This window comes from Varroa jacobsoni, unplaced genomic scaffold (assembly GCF_002532875.2).
Source record: "Varroa jacobsoni isolate VJ856 unplaced genomic scaffold, vjacob_1.0 scaffold_496, whole genome shotgun sequence".
Classification (NCBI taxonomy): Eukaryota; Metazoa; Arthropoda; class Arachnida; order Mesostigmata; family Varroidae; genus Varroa; species Varroa jacobsoni.
In genome coordinates, this window is record NW_019213398.1 from 64,258 (window position 1) to 84,721 (window position 20,464).

The 20,464-nt window shown below is 45.9% G+C and overlaps 1 protein-coding gene and 1 long non-coding RNA gene across 2 annotated transcripts in view; both read right to left on the bottom strand.

Annotated features, from left to right (window-relative positions):
* Positions 1 to 12,446: 12,446 nt before the first annotated feature.
* Positions 12,447 to 20,464, bottom strand: part of LOC111260955 (uncharacterized) — a 40,096-nt gene continuing 32,078 nt past the window's right edge. The window contains exon 4 of the mRNA XM_086968519.1: positions 12,447 to 12,801. Coding sequence (XP_086824645.1) covers positions 12,767 to 12,801 — 35 coding nt within the window. The 3' untranslated portion in view covers positions 12,447 to 12,766. The remainder of the gene's footprint in view (positions 12,802 to 20,464) is intronic.
* On the bottom strand, positions 14,933 to 16,394 carry LOC147753435 (uncharacterized). The gene is made up of 2 exons (XR_015311280.1): positions 15,816 to 16,394; positions 14,933 to 15,649 (listed from the first exon to the last, which is right to left on the bottom strand). It is a non-coding gene; the product is annotated as an uncharacterized LOC147753435 (long non-coding RNA).

The window sequence follows — 20,464 nt, forward strand, 5'->3', positions numbered from 1 at the left end:
ACATTTTGCTAGCTAGGATCTACCTTTCCCGTTCCTTCTTTTTCGCTTTCGACTTGGCAGGCCTACCTTTGAGCGTGAGCGACGATACATGCCCGTGTTCTCTATTATCGTGATGACGATCAGGACAAAGTGGGTGTCGATAAATGACGAAGGCGATGTATACCAAAAATATGAGGAAGGATATAGCGTATATAAAAGCAGTACAGCAGCGATAATGGATTTAGCAGGCTGGGTCTTCCAGGCTTTGGCGAACTAAATCCATGATCTTACCAATCTCAGTCAAGGGGAGGTAGGGCAGCGGGATTGGGTGAACCGTGAGGAGCCTCAGCTTGTAGCGTTGCTTGTTGTTCCAGATAAAAAGGCTATGGAGCCCTACCGAAATTAGCACGGACTGATAGCTATAACAGTATCAGTAGCAGCTACGGAGTAATGATGTAAACTTCCTCCGCTTTTAATTTTTTTGGGATACGCATACAGGTCATACATGACCGTGCTGTAAATAGCGCCTCGATACCAGTCGTTGATTACTTAACTCGAAGCGTATATGTATAAAATAGGTTAGATAATTTGGGGCTACACACGCAGCTATCTATCTACAGTAGTTATTGAGTAGGCGAAATTCAAGTTCGCTGTTGACCGCGGTTCGATCGCTAACCCGAACGTACGCTCGAGTGAGATGTTTAGCATCACACATAAGTGGCCAGAGGCAATGCAAAATGTATAAGTACCCTATAGCGATGGTATGAGTGTGTTTGAAGCGTATCTTCGGAAAAAACGATTACACTATGGAGTAATGCTTCCGTAAACCTTGCGACATATGTAGAATACGGGATCTAAGCAATAGTCGAGATTGCTTTAGTACTTACTCAAAGGCCCCCTCCGTCATCTCGCTATCATACCAGTTTGCTTACTATTCGCCCAGGTTTCAAAAGCTGTACCATTATTTCTTCTTTGTGGTGCTATTAATGAAAAGACAATTACAGTGCTATGGTCCAAAGCTCCCTTTCACTTCAACACGAAAGGAAAGATCCGACCTGATCGTAGCGGGCTTCCTCTCGGCAGACAACTTGGTTCGTCGCTTTAGAAACAGCAGATGTCGTTACACAGGAAACACATTCGTACCCTATCATAGAATTATGGGTTAGGCAATACGGCAAATGAAGATCACTGCTTGTAACAGCCAGTGAAAAGGGAAATGAAATAATAGACTCAAGCTCCAAACATAAACTAACTTCTCGGACAGTTAACGAACGGAAACTGTACTTTATTAAAGCATTTGGACGGCAAACTAATTAAATCAGCGGACTTTCAGCAGGTTATGACAATTAAGCTAACACGTTGCCAAGTTGTGCAATAAAAATCTGCAAGCATTTTTGGTTGCAAAAAATAGCGATGGTCCAAAAAATGTCGTAATGCGTCTGGTATCGGAATTGACGGACCTCTTTGATCTGGCATAAGAAATCAGAAAGGCAACGACCAGGAAAAGATTGTCGGTTTTTTACAATCAAGCAAAGCCATCGGCCACTTCGGAGTTCTACTGGCACCGTAAGGTGCTGTGTCCTACCGACTACTCTTTCAGAAACGGTATAACGAGTTAACTGTATCTATCCGTTTAGGCCCTACTACAAACCCTTCCATTGGAGAGGTCGACACCTCTTGGAGCTATAAACGCCTTCATTGCAGCAAAAGATTAGCGTTTTTCGACTGTCCAGGTCTACTTAATGATATCAAGAAGGTTCGCCCTTTACGATCCTTGTAGACCTCAAGGATGCGTTAGACAGACTGGCTTCAGACAAGATGTTAGGAAAGTTAGTGGAACTCGAAGCACGTTCTATTGTTGCTGGAAAACAAACTGGAAGCCTTGTCGTAATGGCGAAGCTGTAATTGAGTATCCCGTGTTTGAGAAAACGATAGGAGTCGCCTAAATAGATAACCTTCGTTCGCTTCTATTTGCTGCCGGGGATTTTTGGGGAGAAACGCTAGAAAGCTGTACGTGCGTTCAGGTAATCCAATGCGCAGATGACGTAGTAATATATTCGGAAAGCGTCTTTCACCGTCGATAAACTACAGCGGTGTTAGCTAAACACATAACAAAAAGTCGAGCTATAATTAGGCTAAGTTTCAAGTTCTATGTACGATACTGCCGTTAAGTCGGCTGGCTTTTAACGTGAAACACAGTGTATATATACCCGATTTTAAACTTCGAATTGCATCGAATGAATCTGGGACGTTTTTTTTTCTCCAAAATTTGATAAACAAGATAGGATCGTTTCTAAAGCGGATAATGGTGTTAGTAAATAGAACGAGCCGCAACAGAATTGTATGTTTGATTCTTAATGTACCTTTCCTCACAGAAAACCTCAGGCGACGCTCTAGTATTGAGGGTACCGTAAATTAACAGGTTCACCAAACGCTATAAGAAATACACATGTGCGAAATCGATCCTGGCTTGGAAATATTCCAGAATCCTTTTGCTGAAAAGGATTGGAAAACCCCGCAGAGTGTCCCATTGGCATCGGATTCAATGTGAGCCGGTTTGTAGATTTCACCAAGGATTCTGCCCGAAGACTGGCAGTAGAAGTATGCGGTGTGAATGGCATTTCTTTTAAATTTCGCAGAGGTAACTTGTTGGACAACTATCTTACACTGAATTCGACGGCCCGTACTTACTTTGGCTAGCAGCTTTATACATTTGAATGTGAATTTGATATAGGTATGGTTTCGTATACCAGGTTTATCGTGTTTGGGTTCACGCAGGCTTCCTAACGTTCAGCGCAATTTCTCTCAATGTCGTTTTCATTAAGGCTGGTAGCCCGATCGTTCAAGACTCAAATCAACCATGTGTACGTGCCCTACAAGTTGCATTTTTTCCGGAATGCCGGAATGAATGATAAGAAATTAATGTTTAATTGCTGTGAATAGGTTTGATCCGGTAGGCCTTCACTGGCTCGGGACTTAAGCCTGAACCAGCTACAAGTGTATTACTAACTAGTTTTAACTGAGGAAGTTGCCCTAAGCGTATTGTTTTTGAAACAATGGCGTTTCTTTTCACAATGCGATTTACTTTTGAATAAGGGGTCGTTGTTCGGTTCGAGTTTAATGGCAAGGGGTGCGCGAACGAGCTTCTGTCGGCGAGAATGCAAAACGAACACCCACGGAGAGGAGCGAAGGGCCGTGCATATAAGTCCACCCGCCATGACGTCGGCTAGTAGTCGACAAACTGGCTGACCGTTACGAGGACAGTCGACGTGTCCCGCTTTGACCCGCCGACTAGTCGGGGGTCTTTTCGTGTGCTCGAGCCTCACCGCCCGTTCATACCCCGTATCCGCTTACTCGGTAGCACATCACCACATGAAGAAGATGGTGATGATTTTAATTTCCGCTCTATTTCGTCATCGACGTTCTACCCATAATTGTCCTCGCCTCCACAGTTACCCCTGTTGCAGCCAGTATGAGTCGCTGCAAGCTGAAACCTAGAGTCCGAAGAAGTGGCCAAGTTGAGCAGAGAAAATGGATGAAACAGCAAAGACGAGTGGTTCCATTCTCTTCAACTGCTGCTGATACCACTCCTAGCGCTCTCTTCCTATCCATCGTCTGTCGCGTTCACTTTTATTCCAGGGTCCAGTATAAGTCCTTTTCTCTTCCTGATACATTCTCCTTTCCGTTCTTTTTCTGCAGCTGCCGCAGTCACAGCGTCTCCCGCTTCGGTTGCCGCCAGTTCGCCACGCCTTCTTGTTCCTTCCAATCTCCTTTCCCATTGTCCCCGTCCCTCATCTACCTCTGTGGTGTCGGGGAATATAACTCGTTTCTTTCATGCGATGCCAAGAAGAGAGAACGAAAAATATCAAGAGAGAATTGGACCGTCTCTTCATTTCGGTCAGCAAGGCTAACTGCACTTAGCTTTTAGTCTATTCGTTATACATGTTCTCATTTTATTGCCGTCGTCATCGTCTTCAACGTCATCTTGTTTCTATCGCCACTTATTGCAGAAACCGATTATCATCTACTTTAGTCGCACGACGACGTCCGCGGTCGAATTTGCTGCCCCGGAACCGCGACAACGCGTCCACTAATGTTCGATAGAGAAGGACCACCAGCGCGAAAGCCAAAGCCGTCGGGCCATGCTGACGCTGCCGCACATAACCGCGAGATAATGTGCGAGAAATGTGAGGCCATTCGATGCTACGGCGGCACGAAATGGTCATCAGCAGCTAGTGATTATTTGAAGCTGGCTTCATTAGCGTGCTACAATGCATCCAAGCGGTGTCACTGCCTGTTCACGCCTAGTGCTCCTTGCTACGTATATTCTGTACGTTTTCAACGGCGCGAGCTGCAGCGTAGAACATGTCTAACCGGCTTTTTTAATCGGAACTTACGGGCTCATGCAGATTACTTTGTGCTCCGCGAAGGTAGAGCTGTGTTGAGGAAGGGATCGATCGGCTAGCCAGGCACCGCAGACACAGCCAATGTCGTGATATATTGTTATAGATATCCCTAAGTTAAGTACGAGCCTGCTGGTCCATGCGTCGTAGTTTAGTCGGTCAGTTAGTCGACCTCCTTGCTTGCCTAGATCTAAGGCGTCGTATATCCGATCCTCTGACATTTTACTGCTTCTGCTGCTGCTGCTGCTGCTGTTACCTTCTGCTTTCGCAGTCAGTCAGTCAATTACAGATGCCCCACGGAACCCTCCGCGGATCGTCGCGGGTGACGTCCTTTTCTGCGCCCATCATATTTGTAATGACTCCCCACACCAGATGGCTGGTGACTTGCGGCTGACAGGAGAAAAGTGAACAGGGTAAGCCTAACAGAGTGAAGCTTTTGCCAGGCCAACTGATCGGAACAAAACACTCTTTACAGGCGGCTAGTTGTTTGCAATAGTGCAGTATTTAGAATCAGTCTCCTCAAAGCACGCGTTGAGCTTATTACAGTATCGTGCCAAATATAAGCTGCCAGTATTAGACACGTCAATGAATTTTTCATAGCCACATTTATGCATACATATTGATGTAGATATTTTTTTCTCTTATTGCTTACGACGTTTCATCCATGGCTGCTTAGTCGAGCGCTGGAATCGAGTAGTTGTATCTTTGTTGGCTGCAGAACCACCACATACATGCATGCATGAACGTCCGCGGCCTTAACAAGCAATGTTGGCTTTTTAACATCGTTCACCACCAAGTGAGGAGGCAGCCGGACGAATTAGGTCTTCCTCTCGATCTGAAGTTAAGTACCTATTGACACTAATTGCCTGTACTGGCTAATGTCAATAGTGAACACGAACGAGTTAGTTAGCTGGCCCAGTAGACAACTGTGTGAGTGAATAACTCCTGGAAGCCCTCCTGAAGGAACGAAGACCTTTCGATTTGCTTCCCTGTCTACTTACTAATAGGCCGCTTTTCCCCTACCATGCTCATATTTGCTGCAAATTTATATGCGGGTTGAGCGAGAGCTCCGCTGATCGAGCTACATGACAACAATGATGGAAGAGCTGGTATATCCAATAACCATGAGCAACAAATGTCCTAACATCAAAACTGCAGTAATTAGTAGATCTTTTCAACGGGTCCACTCGACATATGTTAATCATGGACCAAGGTAAACTAGTCAGTCCTTCTAGGTTGAATTGAAAATCAGTTGTTTGCTCGTGGTAAGATTAATGTGACCGTTGAACGATTATCGTTGGATCGGTGTGATGACTGTTTAACGAATGTGTAAAGGCTTCTTCCGACTCAATGGATATTAATTGAGTAGCACCCGCTCGTAGAAAGCTTAGTACTATGCTTTCTCATTATCTAACTTATATTTGCCTTTCTGAATCGACCGTCTAGCGTAGCACTTGTTATGGATGAAAATTACCAACAATGATGGAAAAAATATATTTTGAAAGAAAGTACTTCCTATGACCGGTTAGAAGTTGCTCTCTGGTGTTAAATGTGTGTAGTTCGAGTATGGCTGTTTGTATGTGTGTTCGTCTACTGTGTCCATCTTTGTAGCGTTGAAGATGGGATGAAGCTCGCTCCGTGTGGCTCGAATGTATGGCGTCACGGAAAAATGCTGCACGTCCAAAATTGAGCAACGACTAAGGGTATGTGTGGTGAGGGGGAGGCAGGAGAACCAGCCAGTTGCTCGAATTTCTTGACGGAAAGATTAATTACCTCTGGGAGTGCTCTGGCATCACCGGCGCTGGCAATGGGCCCCAGCGGAATATCTTCACCGTCCACTACCCCTCCCCCACACGATCGCTTCTTAGTCGCCGCGGGTGGGTAAACATTTTGGCGTATGGGATTCATGTATGAAAGCAGTGCAAGCTACAGCAGGGCAGAGAGATAGGGCTTGCTGTTTGGGTAACCATCACAGGCTGTCTCAGGGTTGGAAGCAACCGACACTCCCCGGCAACCTCCCTCAACTTCCCCTTGATCCCCTGCTTCGCTCTTCTCCTCGAATGCACTTGAACGGAGTAGAGCCACTGTGTGTGTGTGTGTGTGTGTGTCTGTGTGTGTGTGTGTGTGTGTGTGTGTGTGTGTGTACATGAGAAAGAGAAGGGGAGAGGCAGAGGCAGTCGAGACTGGGGAGTCAGCGGTCGGTTAGCCGACCCCCAAAGAGGCTACTGGTGCACACAGATTGATATCCACGCCGACATGTATGGACCATATACACCGCACACGCATCCACGATCTGCTCGGCTAGTGAGCGAGCGAGCAGGCGGGCTGGCAGGCAAAGCGCCAGTTAGAGCAAGAGGCAGCTGGGGCAAAAGGAAGGGGAGGAAATGATGTTCCAGCCTCCTATGGTTCCGGCCAGCTCGGCGAGCTAACCGATTCCTTGCATGACTGCTGGTAGTGTTCCAAGCCTCTATCTATTTCGGGTGGTGCTTGGTATTCCTGCAGAAAGCAAAGCGGATTGCTGTCGAATAAGGAGAGACTTATATACGTGGGTACTGGGACGGTCGGTAGAGAACTCTGCGAGGTACTTCTTCCGGTGTTCAGATCACATTTTCCTACGTTTACCTCCGCCCCCACGCCCCCGATGCTTGTCTGTTACGATGGCACTCCATTGCCACACAGCTCAAGCAAAGAAAAGGTCAAGTGTTTAGAATCGGCAGGCGCTTTTAGTACAAATTTCTGTGATTTTGAATTGTCCGAACAATTTTGGTACAGAAGTTCATGTGCGGGTTTCTTGCTAAATGGTCAGTAGGCCTACAGCGTAAAACAATGTAGGCTAACAAATATCGTACCACCATAAAGTGCGCTGTTTTAGCTGACTGGCTGACTCCGATACGGCCCTTCGTAAGTCACCGCCGCCTCCCTTCGTGAGGTTCCCGGTCAGTACGGCGTCGCTTTGACGCATTGCAGAAGCAAGGCAGGGTCGGTTCATGCTTGGAATCGAATTCCCACGAGACTCCTGTCAATCGGCTAGCTATGCTAGTCCTATTCGACTGTTGCTGCTGCGGGTAATACTGCTAGCTCCTCCTGCATGTTTGCATGTTTCGCTCACAGCCAGGCCTTGTTCCCCATTACGTTGTACCTATCCCACAAACTTCGGACGAATCGGACTAGCGTTGTCTGCTTGACCTTCGATCACTTCCACTCTGCTGTAACCCCATTTTATTATGGCTCACGCAAACACACAGCCATACACAACCACAGCCACGCACCAAATCTTACCCAAGCATCGTGCTGCTCTGCCTTAACGGAGAATGGCGGATTGCTATTATACTGTCAAATGGCTCATGCTAAGGTCTTTTCTTTACTCTTTTCATCTGTTTGGCACATTGAGCAAAGTAACAGTAACGGAAATGCAGGAGGTTTTTCTTGTACGCTAACGTCGCTACACGCGCAGATGCTGCGAGGGCAGACGATGGAAACCTGATAAAACGGACGGTTGTTACAACCCAACAATACGTTCATCCGTCGTCCCGATCGCCTTTCTTGTACTCCTCTGCTCTGTCTGTCTGTCTGTCTGTCCGCTTCGCTCTTTCCAGATGACTCAGACTCGTCACCTATTGTTACATTCCGTGCATCAGCAGTTCCCTGACGAGAAGTCAGAATCATTCTGTTGTCATTGCAATGCGCTCGCGCTGCTTGTCCGTCTTTCGGCATATCCGGGTTTGCCGGGTTGGATCCGTTAGACTGCTGCTGTTTCTTCTTCGTCTTCGTCTCTTGCTTTTTATACTCCTATCTACTTACTGTTGTTGTTGCGGTGCATCGCCACTAGCCAAACAATAAGCAGACTCTTCAGCAGCGTCGTCTTATTCTGGTATTGTGATGCTGGTTATCACCCATGAACTACCGGTGGTCCATCGATCTATTCTGGTGTCGTCACAGCGCAGAAGAAAAAAAGGACAAAACAACGGGATCAGCTAATAGCATTCTGTTTCATTTTTGCCTCACGTTTTTAGTACTTCGGTATTTTGTCTGCTGTTGGTAACGGATTGTCCTATCACGATCGATTGTTATACCGCATGTTGTTAAGTGTGTTAGCTTACATTTGTTCTGCTTGCTCGCGATCAGTGTAATGTAATGGGCAAAAAATAGAATCAAAACACGTACCTATGCCGTCGGTAATGATCATACGCTAGCGTTCAACGGAAAAGCAGTGGTAGAATAGTAACAGGTTGTAGCTAGGATAAATCTCAAAATGGAGCCCGTTTACTGATTCTAAATAAGTAATTATTGCAAGGGCAACTGTTTATTAGCTTCGTTCCAGAAGAATGAAAGCCTGAAAGTGTCTCAATAAAACTTGGGTTGCTTTTTTCATCCAAAATGAAGTGAGGCCTTCAAGACACAGACGTACAGCATTATTTATTACTTTTGGTCTTCCAAAAACCAATTTGGAAGCCCGCTGTGGTTCAACTAATATTACTTTGTATTGCATCTAACTAGAAGAGACTATATTCTGTAGCCTTCTATGTAACACAATGGCGAGCAGTTCACTGTATGTGTTTTATAGTAAATAATTATTCGTTCCCCAGTAGATTGCACACTGTTTCAAAGAGAAAATTGGTCTTCAACATGTATTCCGCTGAATTTCGTAAAATTCCGCTGAAATACAAAAAATTAGACTTAACTTTGCCTTCAATTTGAAAGCGTACGACACGAGTTCTCTTCTCCTTTCTCTATAGTAACAAATGTATAAATATTCCATACGTATTAGAGGGTTTGTGAAACATATATAAATTCAAAGGGCCCGTTACAACAGTACACCATATGGGTGGCACATATTATATGCTTTGCCTACTTCTATAATATCAACGTTGAATCATGCGCTTCTACTCAAACGGTTTCGTAAATTTCAGATTAGTCTAAGGTACTTCCCGGTGTGCCACGGAGCGATGTGAAACGGAATCAGACGCTAATGCTGTGGCCGATGCAGACACAGAAACAAAGTAGCTATTTGTTATTGTTGACTAGAAATCCTTCATACTGATACTCGACTCTGGTATAGTTTTTGCTCTGGTTATTCGGTTAGCTCCCCAACAAATCGCAGATCAAAGAAGTACCGAACGCAATGCGCACAGATTTATCCATAGGACTTATGACCCTCTTCGAAAGCAGGTAAGAAAGCTAAAAACAAGCATAGGGGTAACCATGAACTCAACGCAAGGCGATGCGATTTCGGCCAGCTGAGTGTTCCTAGGAACGAAAAAATGAGTTTTACAAAACAGACCGCTTAGAAACCAGATTGGTGCGGACTGGTCACCCATGCCACCTGCTTGTTACTTCTATCTGTCCCTCGATGGTGTGTGATATGTGCGGAACACTGCACAGACTGCGATCGCCGTAGAGAAGGCTGCTTGTCAGCAATGAAGATTAACTTCGTTCATGGTTGCTTTTCATAAATCGTTAAATGGAAAAAGGTCGGAGAACTACACGTTACCGCAACTCTTCTTAATTCTTTTTGCAATGAAACGTAGATAGCATTTCAAGCCTGTCCTTCTGTGCATGCTGCCGCATTGGCCTTTAAACTCAAAGTATAGCTCTCCTTCGGCTGTACTTGAAGAAACTTAAAGGACGCCAAGTGATGTAGAGACTGGAAGCTTGTTCGTTCATAATTAGGCCAGCAGCTCTAATCGGCTATTTTGCAGCCTAGCTGGCTGACTGCTAGAAGCTACCGGCGGATAGAAAGCTTCTCTTCTTTATCCTACAAATATTCTTTTCTGGTGTTTCGACCTGCGCGTACACTAGCACCGTCGTTCATCATGCTGCTACTGGTGCCGGCGTCGTCGGCTGCCCTTCGACCCATGCTAGATCGATACCTAGGCTTACACGTTTCCGGCCTTTCAAAACTGCGCAGCCTGGCCAGGCCAGACGCTTCCTTACAAGATTTTGCTACTACTGAACTGGAGAAAAGAGACCCCTTGCCCCTCGCGAGTCGGTAGCATCGTGGGCTTTCATCCGCTCACTTTTCTTCAACGTACGGTGGTCGGTATTCCGTCTCCCCTTCATCTGGCACCGTTGAGATCCTTACAACGGTAGGTTTGGGCCTCCGTCGTTCCTTTCCTTTTATTCTTCTTGCCTGCTGCGCCTTCTACAGGCACGCCCATTTCATCCCCTCCGTTTAGCGTTCCGTGCTATCGTTCGCAACCCGCTGAATATACACCAACAGACTCAGGCAGGCAGGATTTGGCACACACACACTAGCAAAAGAATATTTGACTTGTGGCCCCGCATTTGTCGTTCTGTAACTGCTTGACTCTCCACAATGCGTCTACTGAGTCTCGAATAGCCGCAGCGAAGCCTGTAGAAAAAAGGGTAATGTAGGAAGAGAATAGCAGACCCGGCGGTAGTCTGCATCGAGAGAACAAACTAATGGCGTCGTTGCTGCAGCATTCGAACACCACCAGACTACCCTGTGGCTCCGAAAGAGGCCTGAAGCGCGACGAGGCAAAGCGAGAAATCTATTCCAAGGGAATAAAAGTGAGATAGGGGGAGAACGAAAAAACAAGACGGAGGGATTGGGCTGCGATAACCGTCTTGGGCCAAGCGGTTCCACCGCTTCAGAACCATCCATTCCAGAACGAGGTAAAGGCCTAGGCGAGGGATGATGACGAGAAGGATTCACAAATTACGTTATTCTTTCGCAGCAACTGCAAGCGCAAGCAAAGATGGGTGTGCGCAACAAGGAGAGCTAATCAAACGTTTAGATTCAAACATCACCCACCATTACGACTGCGTCCGCCCTAACCGTGACCACTAATCATTAGCAAAACCGCTGCAACTACTCGGATCGGGTACGACTGGCTGATCTACTATGCTTACTATACGTATTCCCCATAATCCTGCCGGACCATGCCGTTTTGATTTTTTCTATCGTAAGCCCGTGCTCTGTTTACTCGTTGCAACGCAACTCCATCGTTCCATCATTAGAACTCTGACCACCATCCGCCTTAGGGCAGAATATACCTAAAAAGCGTCTTGTTGTTGCTCAAACAAACTGGGCCGCGTTGACGTTACAAATTCGAAAGCTGTCAAAAGCGGCACTTAGTAAGTGGAGTAAAACCCAGAAACAGACGTCCCCTTGCTTCGTCCTAAGCTCAGCCGGCAACAAGAAAAATGGGCGAGTTCCGTCAGTTGCTCAGTTTATCGATTAGAAAGGGTACTGCAACCGCCAACGAGCAATCCTCCTTATGACATTGTATTTCTCTGTCCAAGCGGTTCCCTTCTATTATTCTAACATAACGCCTTAACCAAGCCTTTAACTGAAACGTTTTCTCCTATTCTTGAGATGAATACGATTACTTCACTCAACTGTAGCAGCGGTGGTAGGGCGCAGCGAACAATTGATGGACAAGTCACGAGGCGAGGATATCTCTCTACCTGGGGTCGGTGCAACCTCATTTGACCTGTACTGCTAACTCTGTGTGCCATGGAAACGAGTCTAGTGAGCCTCCCGAGACCTACGCGCCGGTCTCTACACTTGCCAAGTCAACGACGGAAATCGTCCACCAAAGGCCATCAACTTGAGCCGAATCGTCCAGAGGTGTCGCCTTGTTTCGTACTGCTTCGACCCGCTGTCTTCCTAGATGTGCTCTCTTCAATCATGAATGAATATAGGGTTACGATCTAGAAACGAATTTTCGAAACAGCAAGAGGAAATCTGAGAGCAGCGATGTCAAACAGGCCAGTAAATGAGAACCAGCGAGACGAGAAAAAGGACAAGCTAATAAGTAGCCGAATCGATAAGGACATCATCTCCAGCCGTCCCATGTAATTATCACATCTAGGCGGCTGTATTGCTTTCTTTCCACCGAGCGTGCTCCTATCTGATGTCGTCGACTTTTTGCTTAACCACACAAGGTCGCCTTCACCACAGTCATCGCCACGTATCGTCGGTTGCGGAAGCGGCGACAGCATTGTGGATGTTTTAAGTTGTTACTTGCTATTCGTTTCCATTCTATTGTACATGCTATTTTTTCTTGTTATATAAGCCTTGATTTCAATCTATCTATCTATTGATATAACAGTGAAGATTTTATTCAGTTATATCAGTTTCATTAATCATCTTTCACACTACAAGACCTTTACCGAAAATAAAGACAGAACATTTTTTCTTACGTAACGTCTTCGCACTCCCATAGCCACACACGCATGTATAATACATAAGCGTAGTAGCAACAGTACCCCAGATAAAACGATTCCACGATCGAACATAACGGTTTTCTCTAGTTGTCGATCGGCGTCATTTCGCCGCTCGTAGTGTTCTCTTTTTTTTCCTGTCTCCTCTCCTGCTTTTGTCGTGTCCGGAAGCGTTCTCCGTCGTTTTGCCCCCATCAGCTTCTCTCGACTGCAGCGCCACTGGTAGCAACTGTAATGGTCCAAACAGTCAGAGTTTCGGCTTGCGCGTGTCGCCATGGCGCGCTAGAAAAGTAAGAGAAGACCAAGCAAAAGCAAGAGGAAACGACAGCCAGCTCCTGCTAACCAACCGTGGCAAAAAGTATCACTGGGGCGAAAGAATGCGGCCGGGGTTGGGGCTAGGAAGCAGGGAACGCGAAATCGAGATGTTCACATCCTATGGCGCACATTGAGTCGGCGGAGACTGTCAGAAATCGATTCGCGTCCCGGTTTGCCTTTTCGCCTTCACCCGCCCCTCTCCCGCTGATGCCTGCAGCCACAGTAACAAGACAGCAACAAGGGCCCAAGCAAACAAAAGGACTAAGGCAAGAGGTCAACTTCTAGGCAATAAGAAATAGTGTAGCGGTGGAGTCAATTGCCACGCACATGGGCATCCTGCGGTGCGTTTTTATTACGGCAATGACCGCAGCATCTAACCGTGATTGTTATTTACACATTACTTATATACTTACCATATATTTTAACATGGAAGCTCCACCAGCCTCGAGCAGGCCACGATGTCAGACTAGTGTTGTTATAAACTAAGGTGCAGGTATAATTTTCTATTAGAGACTAGTGTGCTGAGTAGTAATTAGAGACGTAACATAATTAGTTTAAACTGGCTTGGAATAAAGTATCGTTCGTTTCGAATTTGGGTACCACACTCATTTGTTTGTTGGTTTTTATTTGTTAGCTACCTCATGTGGAATTTCTTTCTAGTTGTAGGGACTTTATTTTAGCCTAACACACACACACGTTTTAGGTTAGAGATTCGTACTCGAAAATCCGAGAACATTCAATGATAACCTTCTACTTAAATATCGTCAAAGGCGTTGGCTGTCTTCAATAGAAAAACATAGCGAGTTCTGATGACACATGAATATATATGCGTATATATAACTACAAGAGTTTTTAATGTTTCTTTTTACGCGGTCGGACAAAATGTACTTTACTTTACTCCAAAAATATATACCTTCTGTTTTCATTCGTGTTAATTTGTTTGCAGAGATAGCAGTCATTATTACATTTTAAGGTCAAGCTGATATTTACTATGTATGTATATGTTATATGGCACTTCGTGCTTTGCCACTGCTATATTTGCTGCTATCGCTGAAGACCTATTTTTCAGCATCCTTTGCCCCGTCACGCTATATTTCAAAGGGCCAATATACCCAATCGGGTGTACCAGCCAAGTATAGCTCTATTGGTAATAAGGCATCAGGAATGATCTATCGGTCACATTGCAATCTGTTCATACTGATAGAAAAGCGGTCAGTTCTGGTGGTGCCCTTCCATGGGCCACTATCACAGCTACTCTGTTTCGATAAGTTTCGAAAATGTGAAGATATAACAGCACCACTGAAGATAAGAAGGCCCCGTTACTGCCAGTACTTGGCGCCGTCCGACAAAGCCAGCCCAGGTCAGTCGAATCAATCGGCAGACGGGGAGGTTTCCCGGTCGAGCGATCGTCTGAAGCCAACTATCCTATCCGAAAACCTTCGCGGCCAGACGGCAGCAAAGCGACAGTAGCGCTAACGCGACGCACTGGCAGCGGCGCGACGCATAAGCCAGGCTAGATACTCGGCCTTTCTCCTACCTACAACTGTAAGGTGAACGAATCATCGATAGTGGAACCGACACAAACAGCAGCAGATACAACAATAACAACGGCCCCTCTAGATCTCGTACCGTTTGCCTGACAGCTTTCTGGCTGAGTTTTTTTTGGAAGTGAATCGACCGGAGTCGGCTGGCCGGTGTAGCTTGCTTACAGGAAAAAAGCTCGCTTCACGCAGGCGCTGGGCTTGTTCGATCAGCTTTGACATCATAAACAGCAAACATACAAGTATCAGACGGGCGTTAGTAACCAATGCTTAAACGCGACAAGGTAACAGCTTGGTGGCAGCGGGTGCTGTCGATTTGAGCACCAGCGGCGCCGATGGCAACGGTGGTTCCATTTCTCGACGGCGTACGGCTCATGTCAAGTTGGCAGAACGTTTCGAATAGTCGAGTTGCGTAGACGGAAGAAATGACACGGCTGACAACAACGGACATGTTTATAACAATCTATTATCACACATCTGTTATATATGAAAGGTAACTGTTTCTATTTTGCTTTTGTAGTATTTATTTCATATTGAGCTCAGATTATTTCGGCCATCTAACTTTATAGATGCTAATTATACTGACTACAAAGCAGCTTACTGCAAACATTTCGAATTTTCGGGAACTCGAACCGGAGTTGCAGGGTAAAGATCACCGATCTAAATGTCTAACAGATTATAACATAACCTAGAACGTACAGAAAGCTCAACCTTCTCGAGGCTGTTAAATTTCTTTATTGGAACGGGCATTCCAACGCCGATGCAAGCCCTACTAAAATCGTTGAAAGGACACCTAATACGGACGTACAAGTGTACCTTACACAACGCATGTACATACGCATCTATACGAACATCTACTTATGAAAATAAGGTCTGAGACAAACAAATACACAACGATTTCCGAGAACAGTAGACGTACAAAGATTAATATTAAAAACATCTACAGATGTAGATAACTTTCTCCTGTTTCGCTGCCCTAGTCTATTTTAGTAGAAAGGACCTCTAAAGGCCCGTGTATTTGGTAATCGGACAAATGTGGCAACTGCTTCACTTGACTTAATGACGCTAAACTATACGCTAAGATGATCTGGCCTGCAGTGTATACACGAACGGAGTTCACGCGTCAGCGCTGAATACGTCAGCTAGACCGTCGAGTGTATAAGAGTCGACTGAGCTTTTGTATTACACTCATCAACATAATCTAGGCCTTTGGATCTGCACCTGCAATCATAATCGTGCGTATTAGGAACTTGACAAGGATTGCGTTCTCGCTTTTTCTGAATCGTGTCCATGGCTCGTAGAGACATCTCAACGGTAATAGGTTCAGTTGTAGGTGGGCTGCTTCTCCGCATACTTAGTTAGCATAGTTACATATTGTAATACATACTTGCACGCGCGGACCCGTATCGGAGCAGGGTCTCGAACGGGGAACGCTTCTTGCACGTTTTAACCTACACATTTGCTGTGATAAGCCACAAGCAAAGTGAACTTCTTGTCGTATCACCACACCGACGACTCGCTGTATCTCTCTGTCCTCATATGAAAGTTCGCCAGCTCAAACGAACTGCAGTGACATGGTTCCGAACAATCGATGTGGCTCTGATTTGGGTTTTCGGTGTGTGCGACACTTGTGCGTCTGTGCGTGTATGATTTAAGACGCCTGGCATGGCGATGTTATCAGTCAGGCCCGAATCGCCCCGTCTTAGCGCGGCGAATCTTGCCACAGCCACCACTACTAAAACAGATGCGTTGAAAAATGAATAAGCTACACAATGCGATCCGATCGACCATTTGAAATGATTTCTGCACGAGTTTCTACTGGCCTCACTGCTACTGTTGATGTCCTGTTATAGCGGTCGTGCAGGTCATCGCTGCTGTTGCGTGCGCAGTCGTTATTGCCGTCGAACTCCCTCAGCGCCGTTAGAGGGGCCAGAAAGCAACTGAGGGCAAACTGGCACGGCATCGGTGTTTATCACTCGTCGACTCAGTCTACTGCAGACTAATATAGACTATGAAATAACGGCAAGGCGACCTAGCAACTTGGCACCCGCCGACTATTAGCAGCAGCAATAACAACACAACGTATACCGAAACACCGGGCGGGAAAAACACGTTCCAGGCGTCAGACGCCATTGCCTTTGCACCACCATTAAACAGCGGCGTTGTGTAAATGCATGAGCATCAGCAGAGGGTTGGCACAGCAGCAGAAAAAGAGTGACACGGTTTCGTGCCGCGACGAGGAACAGCAAAGAAAAGGACCGGGAGGAACGTTGAGTGAAAGAGATAAGGTGAGCCAGTTAGAGAGAGAAAATTAAACTTTCAAATCGCGCAGTTGTTGCTTGGAGTGCTTGCGTTGTTTGATGTTGTCGTTGCCGTCAATGCTTGTATAATATGATCGTTGTGATGGCCACGAATTCAATGAAGTACTAAAAAAGTATCGATCAGACATTGAGCGAGAACACGGCTGGCGTATAGTGCGTCGACTATCGTATTCAGCAACAGAGCTTCTGCTGACATTATATCATTAGCAACACCAGCAACATACAAAAGCTGTGGATGGGTTTGACGTCGACTCTGATAATAATCATCATTGCTGCCGTCGGCTACCGCTGCGACAATGCTGCTGCAGGTCGCAGTTACACCAAGAGTTGCCAAATCATAGGATAGCGCGGCGGCGGCGGCGGCGACGGCAAAATAGAAGGAAAAGCACGCCAAGCGAACGCATGACCCACAATCGGGGTCGCCGGCCGTCGTTGCGATTCTGGCAGCGCTGCCTGGAGAGAAGCCACACGTCTCCCTTTCCTTTGCGCCCCGTGTCCACCCCCAATTCCCGCTTGGATAGGAAAGCATAAGAGACGCAGGGATAGTGGCTGTACCGATCGAATCAGGAACAAAATACGTAACAACAACCACACATACGTTCATCTCTTATTTTTCACCGATGAACTATTGTTTTCTCCTTTGCCTACGCCTCCTGCTCTTAATCCCATTGTCGTCTTCTCTGCACGACGTTGCTTTGACTGTGGTTAGCTCGTGCTGGTTAGGGGTTAACGGTGCGGGGCGGTCCGTCCGGCAGTGGTCTAAGTGGACTATAGAGGCGTGATGTTTCTACTGTTGCTGGTGTTCGAGTATTAGCGTGTCAGTCTACCAGCGCAGAGGAATCGGCGCGTGCATAGATCTGGTTTGTCGGAAGCTGACATACGACAGGTCTAACAGATTCTAAAGGAATACAGGTTAGGGATAAGAAGCCGAGCTGGTAACAATCGACACTTTGAAAGGAAAAAAGAACCTTGATACGCAGAAACGATCGATTTCGGGCTAACGGTCAAGGGACATCTTTTGATATGGCAACAGCAAAGATTGCGTCCATGTTAGGGGCAACGATTCGATAACAGTCGCGGAGTATTTATTTTTCAAGAATGATAGAATATGTCATCATAAATGCAGTTTACAAGACGGGCCTAAACTAGAAATATGAATTAGTACAATCGAAGCCATTAGAGTCAATAAAATCTGACAGAAGTTACAGTGTCGAAATAAAAATCGGATGATTTATCGGCAGAAAAATTCACTGTCCGGTGTTAGCGCTTCTCTTAATTTTCATTTAATTTCTCTGGTTTAAATAATAAAGCTGCTTTGTGTGATAAACGGCTCGACAGACAGAACGGTCCAAATAAAGCCAATCGTTTACTATTCACGTTAATTATAAACGACACACTACGTATCCGTGAAGTATAAATACGTACGATATCACCGCAAAGCGCAGTTACCGGATGTCGGGGAACTGCTACGAAAGCCCTGCGAACAGATCAGTTTGTACAACGATCGTTCTTTGATCGGTGTTTTTGCATCTCAGACGCGGCAAATTCGTAAGGTAGCACGTTAGTAGCTGCCGAAGCCGTCGCATCAACGACAAACGACTATAGAGAATGATGGATTGGGCTGATGCTGTTTCTTTTGCGAGCGGTCAGCTCGCAGTAGCCGTGAACGAGTATAGCCATCGAGCAACAAAGAACATCGTGACGCAATCATCGCTACTTCAACGCTACCCTCACCACGACGACCGGCACAAAAACAACGACAGCAAAATGTCCAGCATATCCACCAGGCAAGTGGCAACCTGGCGTCACCAACGGATACGTACGTAATTGATGTTCCCATCACCGTGCAAGCCGTGTCTGGCACTGATCCGATTTCGGCAGGTACCGCCCGCTGCTTTACGGCCGCTTACGTTTAGTGAAAAGTTAGTTTTGCTAGCCACAGTCTAAGTCTAATGTCAACATCCACACCAACACCGACGAAGGACGGATGCTTAGCGTGCATCGCGGGCGTGCAGACGTGCGTGGGACGCAGTTAACAGAAAGTAAAATGCTCCATAAACGATCTAGCACTGCAAAGATGATTAGGCGTTAATTCGAGAAAAAGCTATGCAGTACAACCAGCGTCGAGCGGCTGGTAAGTTTCAGCTGGATGGCAATAGATATACTTGATTCAAATTTAATTTAAATCATACATCACTTATATATGTAAAATTCTGGTTCAAACTCTAATAGTGACGTGAGGTATATACTTGTTCTCGAGCGTGTCATCGCCTGCGCTCTTCAGCCGCTCGCAGTTAGCAGTCTGCGTGCAATACGTTTTTCCTAAAGCAACTGGGCTTTCTGTCGTTACTGCTTTATGGCTGGATGTCACGTGAACCAGCAACTTGATAGATTATTGTCAACGAGTGCCCGTCCCACCAAGTCCCTCTGAGTCCACTTGTGTGGCTGAGAAGAACCCTTTGCCCCTGCAGCTGTTACTGCTATTGCAAAGTGATATCCTGTTTGCACCCGACGAATTGACGTGTCGGGTAAATACATACACACGCATATCACAGAGGAGGCGGCAATACCAACTAGTATCAGCGACACAGCTGATTCCTTTTGGCCAGGTCGCCATTCGGTCGGCTAAGATTGCATAGTGCCTTGATGGTGACCCGGACGGGTGACTTTTCGAGCATAGTTGGGTATAGAGCCCGCCAACCAGGTCAGCATCGCTGGCAACAGCAGCAGTAACTGGAGTGGCAATGGCCCACTATGATTAGCCTGACTAACGCCCTATGTCGATTACTTCCTAGTGCATTCGTGTACGCTGCATCATGGTCCAATAGACCGGGCGGAAAGATGTCGATCACAACAAACGGAACAGATCGGACTTCTAAGTTGGATCAATGGCAATGAGCGTGGTAGTAAACGTCATGTTATTAAAGACATTTAAATGGTGGTAACTCGAAATTCGGATAGTTCGCTCGTTTTGAACGTGCTGAAATCGTAGGCGCAGTGCTAGCACAAGAAGCACCCCATTTTGAAATACACTTTTTTTTCTAAATGAAGACTTGTAGAAAACAAATGACTATATGGTGCCAATCGCGCTATGTTTATCGTATCGTGTTATCGTTCCTATTCCAGTAAATAGGTAATAGCGAGATCGGCGTTGACTGTCATTTCGACATACTGTGGAGCACAATTTCAGTTCACTTAACTTTTTTTTAATCTTGCAAGGTTTGGTTATGCAGACGTTGTATTTAGCGTCGTGATCCGGCATTGACATTTTGAGGAACTTGTTCACGGATAGCCGACTCAGTCTATCAGTAGGCAGCAAATGGTTACCACCGATCGATGCCAAACGCACTTACGCTGACCCCATTGTCCATATATTGAGTCCATATATAACCATATATGAGTTGAGCGGACAATTTCGGATGCCCCATCTCCTATAAATATCGAGAAATAATTCTATCGCTAAAGGGTTTTAACTGTTACAAAACGTCTATAATCGGCGTCGATAATAATAGAAATCACAATTTCACTCTTATCTCGGTATATGGCGCAAGGCCCGTCAGACGCTACAAAATCAAATAAAAAAAAAACACCCAGTTCTAGCTTTTGCGTCAAATTGCATTATATATATATATATATATATATATATATATGCGTAGCGATGGGCCGCTTTATTGTATTGCCTTAGTACAAACAGTACAACACTAGAGTGTCATGG